Genomic DNA, 18,611 nt, shown 5'->3' with positions numbered 1-18,611 from the left:
TTAGCTCAAACTGCAAGTTTAACACCGTCTGTGACAGGCTCCAAACATTTATTAATCTGCAAGTCAAATGGATCTGTAGGTTATGAGCACTTTTAGACTGGAGTTACCTGTACATTAGTCACTACATTGCCTTGACTAGCTCATAAATAATAATAAATATATCTGAAAGTGAATTGATGGTCATCCAGAAATACAAGAAATATAGTTCTTGGATGTGTATATATAAATATATGTGCATTTTTATAGCCAATTCCAAGTGTTTGTTGTTTACAACTATGCTAAAACATTATACAGTGCCCAGGTGGGATGAAACTACTTGAGAGGATTTTATATGAAAGACACACCCGAAGTCAAGGACTTTTTTTTTTTAAACAAGCATTACTTACATAGATGTTTCAGGGCTAGACAAAAATTGTTTCATCACTGTATTATATTAGAATCTCATTTTATCTTGCTATGACCAACTTGATATATCTGGATCTTTGTGACTCAAACCATATTTTGGCTTTTATCTCAGCACAGTAAAATATATACATTTAAATAGACAAAAACACCATCCCAGTAATTCAATGAGTGCTTTACCCAGAATAAACTATGACAGTTTAAGAGATCGGTGTGATTAAGAAAGCTTAAGCGCCTCATAGGTACCGCCTGTTGTGCATGCTCTTATCTCACAGTAAGCGAAAGCACGATAGCATCTCGCATGCTTCAAAGTCCCAATGCAAATTACTTTGTGGTATGTGGTTCCTGTAACCTGGCTCTGCATGCAAAGTATCTGAGGCAGGGCTAAGTAATTTGCCTGCCATTAATGGCACTTCCCAGTGGAGGACCATGGTTTTGGTCGCTTGTCACCTCACAAAATTTCAGGTTTCTTAAGTTTCATGACTATTATCTGCTTTGTGATATTTCTTCCAAGTTTTTAAGTTTCAGCTCAGTTTCCAAGGATGAGTCTAGGAAAGAACACACCTACTCTGGACTAGCACCTCCTGGCATTTTGCCAGGGTGATTGAATAGGTACCTAAATTCTGCCTTTTCCTGTCTTTCGAGAAATTCCTCTGTCTAGCTAGGCCAGGATCAGCAGGCTCTGGGTCTCTGCACTGGAGACAAGGTGGTGTCAAAGGCTGAGGGTGCCAAGTGCAGGAGCAGGGTGGGGATGGCGGCGCATGGCCTGGCAGCCTTGGGTGGCATGCTGGGTGCGGGCTCCCCTGTCCCACACAGTGGCAGTAGGTGAGGGGGAGCTGCCTGGGTCAATGCTGCTGAAAGACTGTGAGGACAACTGAAAATGTAATGGCCTGATTCTCCTTGAGTTTTGAGCTTCCCCCTGAACACAAAAGCCATTGATCTTGTGGGACTCATATAACCCTCTTTCCTCCCTTCCATGTGTCTCAGCCATAGGATTTGTACTCTTCCTCCCCACATAAAATGTGCATTTGTAAAGGATTATTCTTAGGGAAAAGGAGTGGTCCTTGTGCCATGGGGACAAGTCAGAAACAGTAGAAGAAGGCAGTGTCATCCACAGACTACCCTGAGGATCACTTTACTTTGAAAGCAGAAAAGCCCCGAGAAAGGAAAAGGTCAAGCGATCATGTAGGAACAAGATGCGAAGCTATGCAAATCTTGCAGCAACGTCTGTTCCCCCTGCCCGTGAGATTATGGGATGTCCCTATCTGCAATGGTGTACGTTTAAACTTCCCCATACAACTAAATACTGCTTGTACAGCATGTGTGCTCAGCTGCTAGCCCGAGGAGTTACTCACTGCCTGCAGGGCCCTCTGAGGGCTGGAGGCACTCAGAGGAACAGCTAGGCTTTCTTGCACAGAAAACAGGTAGCACTTGTGCTGCTGCTGGCTCAGAGTACAACACTGCTGGGTAAGAAACTCTACAGACACACAGCAGTTATGTCTAAACATGTGTGAGCAAACTACATAAGAATTAGGGTAGAAATAGCAGAAATAGTTGGTATTCCATAAGGTGCTAGCACATAAATAAGCAGTGGTACCTTCAACAGCAGCAGCCTTGTGACACTGCCGTCATGACATGGTCCTGAGGCCCCTGCGGCGCGCAGGCAGCAGCCAGCACAGGAAGCCATCCATCCATCCTGCTGCAGGAGCAATGGTGCCAGGTGAGCACTGTGGGAAGGCACTAGACATCCCGGGTCCCACACATGCCCTTCTAGGGCTTGGCAGGTCATGCTGGCACTGCTGGTTCCTTCCGATTCCCGGGATGAAACTGCAATCTCCTGGTCACAGCGACCGCAAGGCCTGTCATAGTCAGTGGGAACTGTGGGTGCTTCTTCCTCATGGGACCAATATGAACAACACTAGCCAGCTCATGGCACAGGATCAATGCCTATTTTATTATTTAAAACAAAAATGATTTAACAAAACCAGATCAGGTGCTGAGCCCCACTTCTTGCCTGTTGTCCCAGCCCGGACAGAATGGGCCGTGCTGGGCACCACTGCCATGGCCTTGGCCTCCCAGCAGCTGGCTCTGCTCCCTGCAGCTGGGCTGGGCCAGGCCGGGCACAGCGGCCCTGCAGCACCCATGTTTGAAGTAGGCACACAGACCTACAAATGAGGAAATGAACAGCCACGAGCCCCTCAGCAGGGTGCAGGGAAACACACAGAGCCACCTAAGTGGGGTGCTCCTGGGCTGCTACTTGCCTGCAGGCCCACGGCCTACCCAGGGACCCCAGCACAGGTAGCAGTGGCTGGACCCAGCAGGGCCCCATGCTCCAGTGGTCCCAGGGTGTTAGAGCCAGGCCCCGGCACGGGGCAGAGATGTGTGGAGGTGGTGTGAGGTGAATCAGGGCTAGGGCTTGGCTCACAAAGCTGAAGCATACACCTTAAGGCCTGAAGGCCTCTACCAATGGCTGGCAGTACAGTCTCTTGGCACCCCTCCGGTTTCAAGGGTGGGGCACAAGTGCTGTTTTGGAACATCTTGTTTTCAGGTTCTCTTCAGTTGCACTCAAAAGCTATATGGCGTGTCCTGGAAAAGCACTCTGGCTTGGCTCACGCACAGAATGATACTGGACTTGCAAGTCACTTCATCCAGTTTAACATCTTAGTTGGCCTTAAGCCAATGGGATTTCTCAAGACCACCCTAAGTTTAGCAAAACCTAGCCAATTCCTGCTGCCTAGCCCACAAAAGTAAGAGGCTGTCTTGTAGAAGCCTCATAGCCTTATGCAGATAATTGGGAGCTACCTTGAAAAATTACAGACCAGAAGCCGTAGGACCCACAGAGACTAATGCAAAACCCACAGCAAAACACCCTACAAGCAGCAACACAATCTGACTAGTCCCTGCCAAGTAAACAAACAAACAACAACAAAAAACAAGGATAAAGGAAGATAAGATAAACTTTCTCTCTGCATTATTTGCCACAGACCAATAGATAAAAAGTGATACCTAGGGGCACTGCAAACAAGAGCATTCTGTCCTTGGGCCACAGTTGCCTGCATGCTGCATGAGGAACCTACACACCAAAGCCATGAGCAACCCCAAATAACTATGGTGTAAACCAGTTACTTCAGCCAGTACCTGGACATTTTTGAATAGTCCCAGCTAGCTTTTTTAGTAGGCTCAGCTGGGTTTGCTTTAGGTGAAAATGCTACCATCTGCTACAATTACATAATTAACCTTCACAGTTCAGGCTTAATGATACTCATTAAGCTGGAGTGTTTTTATTGGCTGAATGCTGTCACCAGTTTTTCATGGAGTGGCAAAGACAACCATAAATGCTGTAGTTTGAAGCATAATTGGCAATATGCAAGTGTTAAGTAGGGATACAGGCCAGGGAAGGCTGAGTGCTGGGTGGGAGATTCATTTTATTCTATCCTGAGGTTGGAATGTAATGAGCAGAAGTGGTCTGTTACATCTGGGGCACTAATAATAGTCAGCTACAGAAATATAGCAGCAAATTGGAATTTAAGTATGTCAGGACATCACAAGATCCTGTCATCCTCTGTTGGCTGAGTGACTTCCTTTTCCTCAGTCAGACCTCCCATGACCCTGAATTCCCAATATTTCTCCATTTATTCTATCATTAGTTAATGAGTGCACTTTTGCTGCAGGCCTCTTTTTTTTTAAAGAGTTTTAAAAAAGCAGCAAAGAAAAGCATTTCATTGAAGAAAATGCCTAGGGTCAAAAACTATGTGACTTTATTCATCTGTGCATGTAAGACTGCTAAAGAATTAAGTTTGGATGCCATCAAAGTACGTTACCCCTGTTAAGAGTGTGTTGAGTTAACTGCAGCCATTCTCAGACAGGAGCTGCCCCAGATGAACTTGTGTTGTCCCCCAGCACTTTCCCTGCGCTACTGCACTGGTGCTAAACTCAGATACTGTAAATGGTTACTCAACACCTTAAATACACGTAGAGAGAAATAATCTGCATCACAACGTAAGGTATGTTACAATCTTCCATAACCCAACAATTTATTTAAACTTATATCACAACGAGAATCTATTAATAAAATACATCAGTTCACACCAGTCTGCATTGCCATTTTTTAAGGGTTAGCATCTTTCTTCACTTTATATTAAAACTTTATAGAGGTAAAAACTACTGCATTGTACCCACAGTAGTTGAAATCTATTGTAACATTAGGCAGGTTACAGAGAAGCTTTCAGAGCTAATTACACTTTAGTTAACCTCACATTTTTTGGCACATCTGAATGCTTTTTATTTTCTTCTTAATGTAAAATAATTCTATAGCAAGTCATAGAATCGTTGACATAAAGCATCACTATCCAATGGCAAGTGCTGCCTAAAAGCATACAAAAATTGCATCATTTGGTTACAAAATAGATATTCTTATTTCTTTGTCCCAGCACTTAGCATTGAAATGCCAGGACAGAAAGGGGCCAGGAACAGGGCCAGCCTTGCCGAGTTGTTGCTGGTCACTTTGCTGCAAGGCCTTGGTTAAATAAATCCCAGAGTGATCTGTTAACAAGATGTTGATGGCTTTTGCCTTGCCAGTCAAGGTTATTCCTTTTAAAGCACCCTCAAGCAGGTGTGAAGCCACAAGTAAATGTTACTTCCTTCTTGTGCATGTTGCTGCTCAAGGGACAAAGCGAACGCGATTTTGGTTAGTGTTCAAGAGGAGCAGCATTTCTGCAAGCCTTGGCAGTTCAGTGCCCATGAGTTGGGCAGTAGAGCACCGGGCTTGTAAGCCGGTGCTTACTCTGGATTTCTTCTGCCTGGCGTAACAGCAGCTGCTTCTTTAGGAATTAAAATGCATTAAGCAGGAATGAAACATTAATGGTAGTGGTGTGCCAGGCACATCTTTGTGCAGGTGCCTACAGTTACTTGCATGAATTTTTAAATCTGTGGGTTTGGGTGATTTTTGTTGTACACCACAAACTCCAGCTGCTCTGAGATTCTGATGCTATATTCAAAATAAAAAGAAGTCCATAGCATTTGCAACCAGGGTTAGTTTTCCCCTGGCTTTTGAACTCTCCTGTTTCAATCAGATTTCAGCACTAACTAGAGATTGGTTTTACTTTCACCGACTGCGGGCTCCACGTACTGATACTTATTTTGAGAGAAGGCTCTGCTATTGATTATGTCCCTTCTACTCAAGTTGCTCTGGTAGTAGCAAAGAAATATGAATGAACTGCTGCAGTAAGGAGAGATTCAAGTAATAGAAGAACAACAAGCATGTTGGAGCTTTTTGGTTGTGCAACGGCTACATGACCACTTTTCTTTAGCGGGAAAAAAGTACAAATGAGGATCATTTGTACTTTTCATGGCAGGATTCCAGTCTGTGGATCTTTCTGAAGCCTCATTCAAACAAAATGTGTGCATTTACTTGATTCAGCTTTCCTACTTGTCCTGTGCTGGAGCCCATGATCTCTTTGGTGAGACCAGTGAACATTCCTGAAGGGGGCTTTTGGCTGCTAGAAATAATATCTGATTTCATTAATCTCTCTTGGAGAAATTGAAGAAAGGACTGTAATACTTGTTATACATGGGAATGAAGGAAATTACACTGATAATGGAACAGTTATTGATAGGGATGTTTAAAATTTATAGTAAGAGAAACTTCAAGGTATTTGTGGTACTCTTTGCACATATTACTGATCCTGAAACATAGCCCTGCCAAAAACCTTCAAAACATCAAACTCACTCCCAAAGAGTCAATTTTTGTCTCACATTCACAGTGAGAATTTATCCCTGCAATGACTTCTGCTTCCTATTCAGCATTTGTTCTGAACACACCTAAAGGTAATGGGAGCCCTTTGGGAGAAACAAGTGCAGGATATAAAATAGTGCAGATGGAAAAGCTTTGGCTGAATTGGTCAGTCTGCACCAAATGTGAGAATGGAAAGGGATGTAGCTGTAAATGTCTCTCCCTGTGCAGAGAAGAGAGTGCTGCTAAGATCAACAAATATTGGCTGAATACCTTCTCATGGCTATAGTGCAACTTCTGCTCATTAAAAAAGCTGTGGAAAGGCAGCCAACTGCTTGGCACCTGTGTTGATGAACAGGCAGCGACAGCCCAGCTTACATCCATGGCTGAAGTGACAGCGAGGGCAAAAGCCATTACGTTGCAGGGGCATTCTGGCACCTGCAATATTTTCATGCTCTTTATGACCTTTGCAAGTTAAAGTGTCAAGGCGTGACAAATTATGTAGCAGTGCATTCCTTATATTTCATATACAAAAAAAAAAAGGGCTCAAGGCCAGGAGCAAGAAGGCACAAACCTGGGAAATAACATAGCTTAGGAGTTAACACAAAACTACTATGTCATTTATTAGGCATTACTTAGCACTTATTTCACATTTTGCCCCCAAATTTCCCAAAGCAACATATATTTCCCCACTTTCTTTCTCTTTGTCCCCATCTTTTGGATAAAGCTGCCTGTGCTCTATAGATACAATTGTTGAAGAATATATTGTGAACACAGATAAATACAACATACACAGCAAAAATGTATTACAGTATTACAATAGTCAAATAATGTAGTTAGCCTTAAGCTACGGCAGTGCCTACGTGCTATAGGGAACCAGTTCAAGAATATCGAGCGGAGCCACTGTACAGGAACAAAACAGCATCGGCAGTGTTAGGCAGAGCAAGGGACCAAGGGGGAGGCTTTTTCAGGGTGCCTGGGTAGGCGAAATGGCTGTCACTTAAGGGGATACACTTTCTTACAGGACCCAACCCAGAACCTTGGAGATTTCTTCAGCCCGTATCAATGCCGTGGCAGGTCCTTGGAACACCTTTACATTTGTCCATTGTGCATACATATAAAGTCCCCCCCCCCACATTTCTCCTGTTAGGCTATGTTTTCTTTATATATAGTTTTTTAAAATTTTAACTTTTTATTTTTTTTTCTTACAACCGTTAAAAAAGTTTCATGGTAAAAATAACTCACTATATGATACATATACCCAAAGTGGTGTGATACTTTATATAATAAAAGATGAAAATAGTCACTTTCCATAATAAAAATAAGTTCTATTTTTTGTTTATTTTACAATATACTTAATAATTCTTTTTCTTCTTCTTCACTCTGAAAGTAAATAGGTCCCATTTTGATAGCGCTTCTGAGCTGATTAAAGTGGCAAGAGACTGAAGAAGGGCTTATGAGCATTTTGAGCAGCCGCATTCCACGTGTCTCTCCAGTTCTTCTGTGAAGGTGGAGCCATCCACGCACTGGAAGAAGTATTTCCGCCGTTTGCTTCGGAGGGGAACGCAGCACTGCCCATTGCTGCAGCCGCCACGGCATTCCATGCGGGGTACTTTGGAGGCAGTGACACACGACGTGTAGCCCTGCTGCTTACGGACTACTTCTCGAATTATCTCTCCTTGGCAGAGATTCTCTGATAAGACAACAGAGATGTCAAGGAAAAATGTGTAACTATTTTGCCAGATATTCCCCACACATCAGCAAGCAGCCCTGCGCACGTAATGATACTCAAGGCAAACAGATGCTAGGAGCAGGACTAATCTTTTACTGCTTTGTACCTGCCATCAAAACAGAGCTTGTGTTACACAAATGTGCAATATCCGGCACAAGGCAGAGGCCACGCGGGCCTCCTGGCTTTGATCAGCAGTTCTGGAAATGCCTTAATGAATGCTGAGTGTTGAATCCTGCAACATTCCTGCAAAATATGAACTAGTTTTACATCTGCTTCTCAGGATCAAAGGTCAGCCTGCTCTGCATGACATCAGCAATCTGGGATACCTGAAAATGTGTGTGCTGTTGTGCAGGTACTTTGTCACAGCCAGATACATTTGGGTGAGACTGTACATTATAATTCAGAAAGTCTGTGGTTCGTTCACAGAAAAGGCACAGCCTAAATAGCAATAATACAAGCCAGCTCCTTCCTTCTGTACAGGAAGGTACGAGGGCAGAAGGGATGAAGTTAGAACTCACTGAGTTCCAGTGAACCTTTTCAGGTCAGGGCAGAAGAGGTGAGCCCCAGCCCTAGAAGGAAAGTGCAGCGTGATCTGTGGGATGCCCCATGAAACCTGCCCAGCTGCATCAGAGGGAGGAAGCTGGGAATCTTTAGAGGGGAGAGAGGTGAAAACAAAGATGTAAACCAGAAATACAGCAGACCAACCTCCTGGTCCCTGTGGCCAAGCATACCTCTGTCACAATGTTCTCCACTATAGTTAGGGTCGCATTCGCAGTAGGGTTCCCCGTGCTCAGAAATTTTACATTGCCCATGGTTGCATTTCAAAATCCTGCAGGGGTTTGAGGAATTGTTCTTCTTGTCACAGTACATGCCTGTGTAGCCCTCCATGCACTTACAGGTGTAAGCAACATTGGCCACCATGCACTTACCATGCAGACACCTGGAGAAAGAGAAGTATTTAGAGCTGGCCTGTGCTAGATGTGGAAGTTCCTTCTCCCAGGGATATTTAATTTTGGATTTTGGCATTTCTGCCCATTTAATACCAGGACAGGGATCCAAGAAACAGCAGTTGTGTCAAACACAGTAAAGGAATTGTGAGTTTTCAGTGAATACTGGATAATATTCAGAGAATGGAATTTGCGATTCTAAGTGATCTCTTGGAAAACATCAGGCTCCTCTGTGAGCATGGGCCAATACTTGGCATCCACACAAGACAGCTCAGGTTTACAGGATCACCACGTGGAACAACGTGCCAACAATCAAGCTGCATGCCCAGGCTTCCTTAGCAGGATTACTCTACAAATATTATCAGGTGATGAAAAACAGTGCGATAAATAAAGGCCCTCATGGAAAAGCTAAGCACAGACTTAATCAGGCAGTTCCAGCTGAAGGGCTCCCTGGCTCATGGGATTTGCAATGAGCCGTGGTATATCTAAGCAGTACCACAGGGAGGGGTGCTGATCCTCAGCAGGCTCTCTGACACCATCCCCACTTCTGGGAGAAGGACAGACTTGGAATGGGCTGAGGACAGGAAGAAGGGAACACCACCCATTTAAGGGAAAACTGCTCAGGGCTTATAAGCCATCAGGTCCTACTGGACATTAACCAATGCTTGTCTTTTATTTATTTTGTTCTTGGTCCTTTAAAATTCTCTCCTGTTTATGTTGAACCCTTGTAAAAAGATTTTTAATCTTTGCAACTAGAAAGCACAAATAGTAAAAGCTACATCAGGTCAACAGTAAAAGCAAAAGCAGGTCAAGACATGCAAAATACTGGAAGAAAGGGGGTCACGGTCTGTGAGGCAGTGTTTTCTGCCCCACTAACTAAAGATGTGCTTGGAAACTAACTCGTGTTACCATCAACTACCTGTTCCTTACGGCTGCATTACCTCACTGAGATGAATCTGTGAATGTTGGAGCAGACATCTGTCAGCGGGGTAACGTACTGCCCTCGACACAAAGGGCTTGTCTCTAAGGAGACAACTCCAAAGGTGACTTAATGAAAGGTAGGACAGTAAGACTGTATTACAAATATGCACAGCTACTTTCTTTAGCAAGGGGGCTACATTCATTATTGCATAACGCTCCTTGGATCACAGGAGAAGCGATTTCTTATCGTGTAAACATCTGGAACTCCCTCATTTTTCTCTGTCCAACCAGAACTGCTTCACGTTGAGGTTGGCAGTTCAAGGAATTATTTGGGTCTCTGAGTGTTTCTTTATTTGGGTGTTCATACCTTTGGTCTGTAATCTGTCAGGTGCTTCTCAACACCTTCCAGGGTTCAGTGCTTTGCAGAATTAGACCCAGAAGCAAGTTTAAAATGGTACTTCTGAAAGTTAAATTTGTTCCCTCACTGACCAGAGAGATTATTCATTACGTCAATTTACCTGTCGAAAGTATGTGCTTGTGAAAAGCCCCTTCCAAAGATAGTGCAACCAAAGTAGCGTCTAAAACCAAAGTACTTCCATCTGCTTATGAAACAGCACTGAACTATGCAGACTGCTGGTCTGGGACTGTTTCCTTGTGTACTTGCCATAAGCAAGCTATTCATCCAGCCTTTCTGATGGAGATGTGGTTATTGAGCCTTTGAACTATGAATGCTTTATATTCCCTTTGCATGTGACTCCATGCTATCCTTTAAACTTGCGCTTTAGAGGGAGTTTCAGAGTGCAATATTAAAGTCAGCTATTTGAGAAATTTAAAACTGTTCACACTGGACTGCATAGTGGTCTTCAGGGAGTTAATCTGAATACCGTGTCCAGTGCTGTTACAAGCGTATCACTAAAATGTGTACCTCCATCTCATAGCTAGCTCTCCTCTGGATAAACGCGCACACCCCCTACCTCAGAGGTAATATACAGCTATTAACAGAAGCTTTCCTATTTTAATGTGTAAAGTATATACCCTCTGAAAGTATAACCAGCAGTATTAACATCTTAGCTCCTCCAGGAGCAAGAGGCCATTCAGAGAGTGAACAGCATCAAAACAAGAAATGTAAATTGAAAGTTGCCATGGATGCTGACTCACAACTATCAATAATATATGTAGGAACCCAGCACCTCCAAAAATAGTCACGTGTGTTTTTACAAGATGAGATGTGAAATATGCATTAGGTGTAAAGCTTCTGCCCTTCCATCAGCATTCATTCAAGCTTACTTGTGGTTAAGACATGGATCTCCAATTTCCTGGTCACACAGGGGGCCTGTCCAGCCTGGGTGACATTCACAAATCACACTTGTTTTCTCTAGGGACCGGCAAATGCCATGCTTGCAGATGTTACAGGATTTGCAGCCAGGAAGGACTCCTAGTGACTGCTGCGGTAAATCCTTGAAATCCTGCAGCTCATTATTGATGCGGACATCATGAATACATCCATGGAAACCATTTGGTGTCTTATCTGCACCCTGGCGTAGTGAAGATAATCCAGTAGAGGTCGGGATCCCTTGAGATAAAAAAGAAGAAAAATGGACAACTTGCTCACAGTTACAATGATAAGTTATAATAGCTAACATTTCTTTTGCCACAGCCCCTTGTAATCTTTAAAGAATTGATTTGCATGGGACCTTTGAAGGTAGCACAGCTGTACTGTCATCATTCTGGAAATGCAGAGGAAGAAAAATAAAATCACTTGCCCACCTTATGTAAGAAGTATATTACAAAAAGAGGGAAAAAAAGAAAAAAAGCCAAGATTTTTGGGTAACAGACACGTGTTCATGTCCTTAGATAATGCTCATTCTGCCTATAGTTCAATAGAAATTATCCTTCAGAAAGATTTAAGAGTGTTTTTACTTGCCAGGAAGTAGCTACTGCCTTTGTGGTACAGCAAGACAGTTCCCTTACTCAATCATCAAGTTAAGGCAAGGAGTGAAAATCATCAAAACTAGCATAGGAGAAATCTAGAGACAGAGAACAGCACCTCAGGAGGCCAGGCCACATCTTTGGGGTGAGTACTTCTGTCTTGCTCAAGCTCTTGGAAATGTTCACAAGCTCAGATGGCCAGCAGATTCTTTTGCATGTCATGTCTGCTTGAGCTGCTTTCACAGGCAAGTGTGCAACTGTATACTGCCTCCATATGTTATCCATAAGTAACTCTACTGTTGAAGTCTTAAAACCAAAACAGCATTTTTGTTTAAATGTGCTTTAGGAGGAAGGTTGCTAGACCAGGTGGAGAGGTGAGCCAGATTCTGGGCACATGAAGACTCAGATCTGTTTTAAAGGTTAGTGTAAGTGTAGTTTAGCAACAATTGCTCTGGGGGCAATTTAATGTCTTAAATTAAATGGTCTGAAGTGGAAGGGCAGCTGGCATTCGTAGCAATGCAGGATGCAGAGAGGTGGCACATGCAGAAGAGTGGGGGTTTAAAAAGACTCGAGAAGAATTTTAACGGGCAATAAAAATGTCTCATCTGAGTCCCACGACTTCTGGTATCAAATAAAGTCCTTCATTTCAAGTCTCAGATTTGTCCTTAGTAGGTACCTTTAGATTAATAATAACCAATTAATATTGATCCACAATGCTCATCCATTAACAAAACTTTTTCCACAAGATTAATTCTTATGTTCCCTGTGTATAATTTGCCACAGGGTTAGTATCTTTTTTTTTTTGCTGAGTTAGAAGGACAAATTGTCATGGCCTCACCAGCAGATTATCATCGATGCACAGTGCTCTTTAATAGCCTGTGACATTCTTAACAGAAGCCAATTATAAAAATTCAGCTCTGTACGAAGCAAGATTAGCCACTTTTCTCATTTACGAGGGCAATATTCAGGGTTCTTTTAGAAAAGGGTTATTAAAAGGACTTGTTTACGAAAGACTTGACCAGCTCCAAATGGTCAAGTGGTTTCTACTATTGGCTTTGTTGATCTGGTTAGAAAAAAGCTTACAGAATAGACTTTCTGAGTCTATTTTTGCGCTGCTGAGTTTTGTGTTTAGAATAGGCTGTCTAGAGAAAAAACAAAACAACACAACACAAGAACTCCATGTCACATAAATGGAGAGATTTCAACATTCAGTCCAGAATGGAATTGGCGGGGGTCTGGCAAAAACAAAATCAATCAGGCAGAGCACAGACTTCATCCTGTCTTTCATTTCCAGGCACCTAATCAGTGGGATACTCATTATTCTGGGCATCTGCTCCCTGCCCCACTTGGCTCCTTCCTCCCCAGAAATTCCCCTGAATGTAAAAAAAATTATTAAAAGAAGTTTAGTCAATTCCAAAATCTTTCAAGCATTGTTCTGGCTTCAGTTTCCAATGAGAAAACTATTAGCCAAAAAGTGTTTAGTCAGCTGCTGTGCTACTACTGTTTGGAGAATTTAATCTTTTTTTTTTCCCCCCAACTTTTAAACCTCTATAAAATTTCCAGAAGAAATATACCTCATTTATAGTATATTTAAACCTACTGACAATTGATTTGCTTTTCTGCAGTGACTGTTTGAAATACTTTCATTTTTTTAAAAAGAGAATCTCTGTGGTTTTTGTTTTTAAAGATTATAAACAACATCTCAAAATCCAGAGCAACTCACTGTACCTCCAATGTAGAGGGGTGTATTGAGGCTGACAGAAGACTGTTTCTGGAGTTTTCCTAGACTCTTGGGAGTCCCCTTGTCCACCACCAGGTTCAGAGTTTGATTCAGCATCACGAGTTCCACACTATGAAATTGCCCATCATTTACTGTTTCCACACTAAAAATAAAAGAAAGAGAGAAATGGATGATGTTAACAATGAACTGCCTGTGCTTCTGTGACATCCTATCTCCTTATACTATGGCTTGCAAAGTATAACTTCTATTCCAGCTCCTTTATGGCCACTGTGTTCCCAACATTTCTTCCAGCATGAGCTTCCAAGGTACAAATTTAAACATCACTGGTGCCTGACTTGAGAAGACAGTACCTATATATATGTAACACCGGAGAGAAGAGCTCCTCACTGCAATTGAGGGTTGTATCTGTCCATGAAACTGATTAAAAGCTTGTGCTTACGCACATGTTCAACTTGCTTTGCAGTCTGCCAGTTAATCCTCACAACTGTTCCACAAAGTCAGAATAGTAACTATTGTAGTTGTGTTTCCAAAGGCATAAGAACAGAGATTTAGCCACATGATCTACTGGCTTTGGTGACAAAGCTAATGAAAACATCCCGTTTTCTGCTCTTAGATTGCTGCTCCTGTGTCACTCTGCTTGGTGCCCATGTTGCAAGCCCAACCACTTAAAAGATTTAGTTTTGTATGGTTAGTTTAAACTCAATTTTTTTTTTCACAGAGCCTGTGAGAGATGGCAGTGTAGGGCAAGAGACAGCAGGGGCTTCTGAAAACAGTGTTTCCTTACAAAACCAAAGTGTCTTGTAACTAAAATCTCAGGCAGAAGGACAGGATCAGTTACTTAAAGCCAGAGAAGGAATTCAGGACTTCTGGGCTTGTAAAGGACTGGGATGCTTTGTTCAATACAATACAGTCCTACCTGAATGCAAGGAAAACTGACAAATTGCTCCTGCTCTTTGAGAAACATTTAGGTGTAGACTGAGGCTTGAGAATAAGCAGGAAATCTGGGGCAGGGGGGAGGCAGGGACCAGACAGTCATCTGAGCAGGCAAGATATTAAAGGTGCTGCGTGTTTATTGCTCAGGTATTTTGAACACTGATTTTTGAATGCATTAGGCTTGCAATGAGTCAGGTAACTCAACAGCTGTTTGCTAGTCTGTGCCACAAACAATCCTCATCTTCAGTCTCACAGAAGTTAACAGGTGCAGTGGTACAATTCAGTTTGTATTGCTCTATCATTTTTTATTTCCTGGGCAGCTTCAGCTCTCAGGCATGCTAAAATTCTCTGAAACAACTTGATAGCTTCATTGTACTCCTAAAAACAGGGAGAGAGGTTGTGATTACCTGCTCGAGTAAAAGAGCGTTTCAAATTAAGCTGATAGTTACAGAAGCAATGTGACTTTTCCACTGCTCTACATGTGATTAAATGGTTCAGCCTCTGTTTCACACACACGCAAACACTAGTGCATAAAGAGACTATAACAGCAGTAGTGGTTACAGCAGAAATTAAATTATGAGCTATGTAAACTGCCCACATGCACAGTGTTGCCAACCCGCCTTATGCTTGGCCTGTAAGCCTCTTGCCCAGACTCCCCCTGGCAGCTCACTTGCTGGTTCTGTCGCCGAAGGATAGAGACACAACACACCAGCTGTGGGATTTAGACATCCTGAGACACTGCTGAGCTGACAACCTGGGTTTGGGATTGCAACATAAGTGGTAAATACCATTTCAAAATGTAAAAGGTAGGTTTAAAGGATGGGTTTTGCTCATTCAAATGGCCCATATGCTCTGCATCCTCTCTCAGTAAGTTACAAGTTCAAAGGTCAGATTCCTTTTAGGTATTTTGTAAACCTGCAATGCAGATGTGGAGGTCTGAGAGCTATTTAGCCAGATTTTCTTTACTATCACTGGAAAATAACAGGCACACTTAGAAGTAACTCATCTCTAAAGAGGAATCACCTTTTAGATGGACCCACCTATCAAACTACGTGACATGCTGCCCATCTGTAGTGCCCAGTCCTGCCTAACCGATACATTAAGGAGCTGTGGCATGGAAATATGCTCTCAACTTCAGAAACAAATTAAATGGTTTGGAAATTACCAGAATTAAATTATTATTATTTTTTTTTCCCCTGGAATAAATTTAATTTTGCAGTGTTTTTTACAGGGAACCTAACATAACCAATTATACGTAAGTAACATCAGGCAGAAGGTCAGCAGTGAGGCATTTCTGAGGACCTGCTTGTTTGAGAAGAGAGCACTGCTGTTTCAGAACTGGAGTAATGTCCCATGACACTGCTGGGGTCTGCACAGGTTTTGGGGATGAATCACAAACACATATACCGTTAAAAGTTTACATATATTACACAGATTACAAAATGACAGCAGTATATATGAGCATCTTTACTGACTAGGTTTACATAAACTTAAGGTAAGTTAGTTCTGCCACAAAATGGCTAGCGGGGAGCTCTGCTGACTGAGCTGCCTGTCTGTGACCCACACGAAATCGCCTGGGCCACAGCTGCTGTCCATCGTCAGACTTGTGAGAGCATCCTGGAGAGGCAGGGCTCAAGAACCTGGAGCTCATAATACTGATTTAAGTACTTTTTAGGGGCAAAAAAAACCAGGCTAGACATTGTACAAAAATCCATCTCCAGTTGATCCAGTAGACAGTCTGGCTCACAATACAGTTATATCAGGACTAATGCAAGGGCAGTGAATTGCATGGGTAGAGATAAGAAACAAGGACTTACACAAGATTTATTGCCCAAGGTTGCATATACTTTGCATGCACTTCAGAAAACCAAGCCTGAGTTTGCCTGTACTGGGGACCACACCTCTAGCAGACTACTTTATGGATTGACAACTCTAATAAGTTCAAAAACAGCTGGTCCAAGCTTGCTGTTTAGATATTCTTGAATTCTGCTAAGTATCTGTCACATTATGAGAAACAGCTGTGTAAAAGCAATGTACCAACTGGATGATCCCGATGTACTCCCCGCATATCTAACTGCTGTGTTGCAATGCTTAATTCATATGTAGAAAGTACTTAGACTTTCAGCTGAAAGGTGCTAGACAAATGGAAATGCACATTTGTAATGGTTAGTCTATGCAGAAGTGCCAATGAAAGGAAGAAGAATAGCCAAAACCCATTGGCTCTGACAGCTGAGCACTGAGGAGGTGGGATGGATGGCTGCACGACCGAGAACCCTTCCCTGGTGGGATCAATATCCAAAGCTAGCGCACAAAACTACACTGTTATCTCAGGAAGGCCAAGCTACGGCTATTTGTCAGAGGACAACATTATCACATCTGGCAGCGCTGGCTCTTCCCTGGGCCAGGATTTCACAAGCATTAATCAACTACTCCTCCACAGCGTGTGCTTTTTCCAAATTATGCAGGAGAGCCTTGACTAAGAGGCAAACAAAAGTCTGTGTGTCCTGGCAATGGAAGCAGCCACCCCATGCGGTGCTCGTGCCTGTCAGCATACCCAGGCCTGGTATTTTCACTGGAAAGGGAGTGAGGTGTCCCCGTCTGTGCGTATGTGTGGATGAAAATTACTCAGTTCCGACTTTTTCACTTTTTAACTCCGAATAAAAATAGTCTGTGCCTGGACCATGAGAAACTGTGCAACTTACAGCCGTCATTCAACGCTGCAATTTTGTAAAGCAGATGAAGTCAAAACAGGCAAAGCACTGGTTTGCTTTTTGCAAAGATGCTAACACATGATAGAAAAGCTGGACATGGACAGCCAGGATGGTAGAAAATCCCACCAGGGGATATTTGTGTTAAAACACATCTCTGTTGCTGACAGAAAGATGTTATGAAGTCTTTGGATTTTGAGAGAGACAGAGACAACACTGGGGGAGAAACCAGTGGTGAGGGAAATGCTACGCGAACTCTCCTCAGAGCCTCTTATATAGCTGGGCCTTTAGGAGACCCAGCAATCGTCTGAGACAGTTGGAGACAGTGGCTTGGCTGGAGATGAAGGGAAGAAAGCCACAGACGCTGAACAGTGCATCACGACGCAGCTCCCAGCACAGACTTGCTGTGCTCGGCCTTTTTTTTTTTTTTTTTCAAGGGGCCTCTTCCTGACCCAGCTCTCTGCAAGGGTTTTATTAAAATCTTAATTGAATTCTTACTGGGGACCAGGTGGGCTCGGGGCACGCACCCTGTGGCACGTAAATCCCCGCCCCGGAGCCCGCCATTTGCTCAGCTTCCTCAGCCCTCCCGGTGCCGGAGGCTGCGCGCTCCCGGGCCAGCCGGCTCGGGGCCGGCAGCGGGTGGCGAGCACGGGGCTGCGGCGGGGACGCGGGGGGAAGAAACAGGCCGGGGCTCTGCGGAGCCCCGCGGCGAGGACTAAACCGGCGGCCAGGGTGGCCCGCGACCGCCAGAGGGAGCCGCGGTACCGCGCAACGGGCCCAGGGCCCGGGCTGGGGCGGCCGCGCTGAGGGGCTCGCGCTGAGGCGGCCGGGGCTGAGGGGGCCGTCGCTGCCTCCCCTCTCCCCCGAAGTCGTCCCTCACAGCTTCAGTCACAGCTCAGCACCGCACTCACACCGGGTACCGAGTCGGAGGAACTTTCACAGGCTGATACATACTGCAGCTTTACCTTGGCTCCCTGCTCAGAGTGTATTTACTGAGATCTCGCAACATCACATACCTGGCAGCTGACTTGATGTTACCCAACTCCTTCCCTTTTGCAAGGGTTTTTGTGCTTTATGATTAAATTAAAATAATATGTCTGAGCAAAGCAAGGGAGAGGGGAAAGGGCCCACAGGAAGAAGCCAAACAACTGCTAGACTTGAGCCAGCTGCTTTTCTTGGGGGCACTAACAAACCAAGTCCTAGCTTTTGAGATTTTCCAAGCTATTAAAGAAGACAGTCATGAATTTCTAGCTGACTTCCAACTGCAGCATTCTGGGCCACCACTACTGGATATTAGATAGTTTATAATACATTATAATACATTACTGTTGAAAAAAGGAAGGGATTACATTTTAAGTGTAAACATTTGAAGGGTCAGCAAGGATTTCCAGTAATTTAACAATGAAACTTGCTAAAAAATAATAAAATTAAATAAATAAATAAATAATATTAAAAAAGGAACCAAATGACTAGTTCTATGTACAATGAAAAGATTTTTCAGGACCCAGGAATTGCTTCTCTTACTGCAGTAAACAGTCTGGTGAGGGGCCCATCTTGTCACAAACAT

General features: G+C 43.5%; 1 protein-coding gene across 12 annotated transcripts in view; it reads right to left on the bottom strand.

The window, feature by feature from the left end:
- Positions 1-4,407: 4,407 nt before the first annotated feature.
- SLIT3 (slit guidance ligand 3) overlaps positions 4,408-18,611 on the bottom strand; it is a 512,478-nt gene continuing 498,274 nt past the window's right edge. For 10 of the 12 annotated variants that reach the window (XM_083798313.1, XM_083798316.1, XM_083798312.1 and 7 more), the window contains 4 exons: positions 13,391-13,545; positions 11,021-11,306; positions 8,597-8,805; positions 4,408-7,826 (listed from right to left, as the gene is read on the bottom strand). In XM_083798313.1, the coding sequence (XP_083654439.1) occupies positions 7,588-7,826; positions 8,597-8,805; positions 11,021-11,306; positions 13,391-13,545 (889 nt within the window). In that variant the 3' untranslated portion in view covers positions 4,408-7,587. Of the gene's footprint in view, positions 7,827-8,570; positions 8,806-11,020; positions 11,307-13,390; positions 13,546-18,611 lie in introns of all 12 variants that reach the window. The other 2 variants (XM_083798318.1, XM_083798310.1) reach the window with 2 other exon arrangements.

Source organism: Anser anser, assembly GCF_964211835.1.
Source record: "Anser anser genome assembly, chromosome: 14".
In the NCBI taxonomy this organism is placed as follows: Eukaryota; Metazoa; Chordata; class Aves; order Anseriformes; family Anatidae; genus Anser; species Anser anser.
Note: the sequence above shows the minus strand (reverse complement) of the source record. Positions and strands in the feature narration are given on the sequence as shown.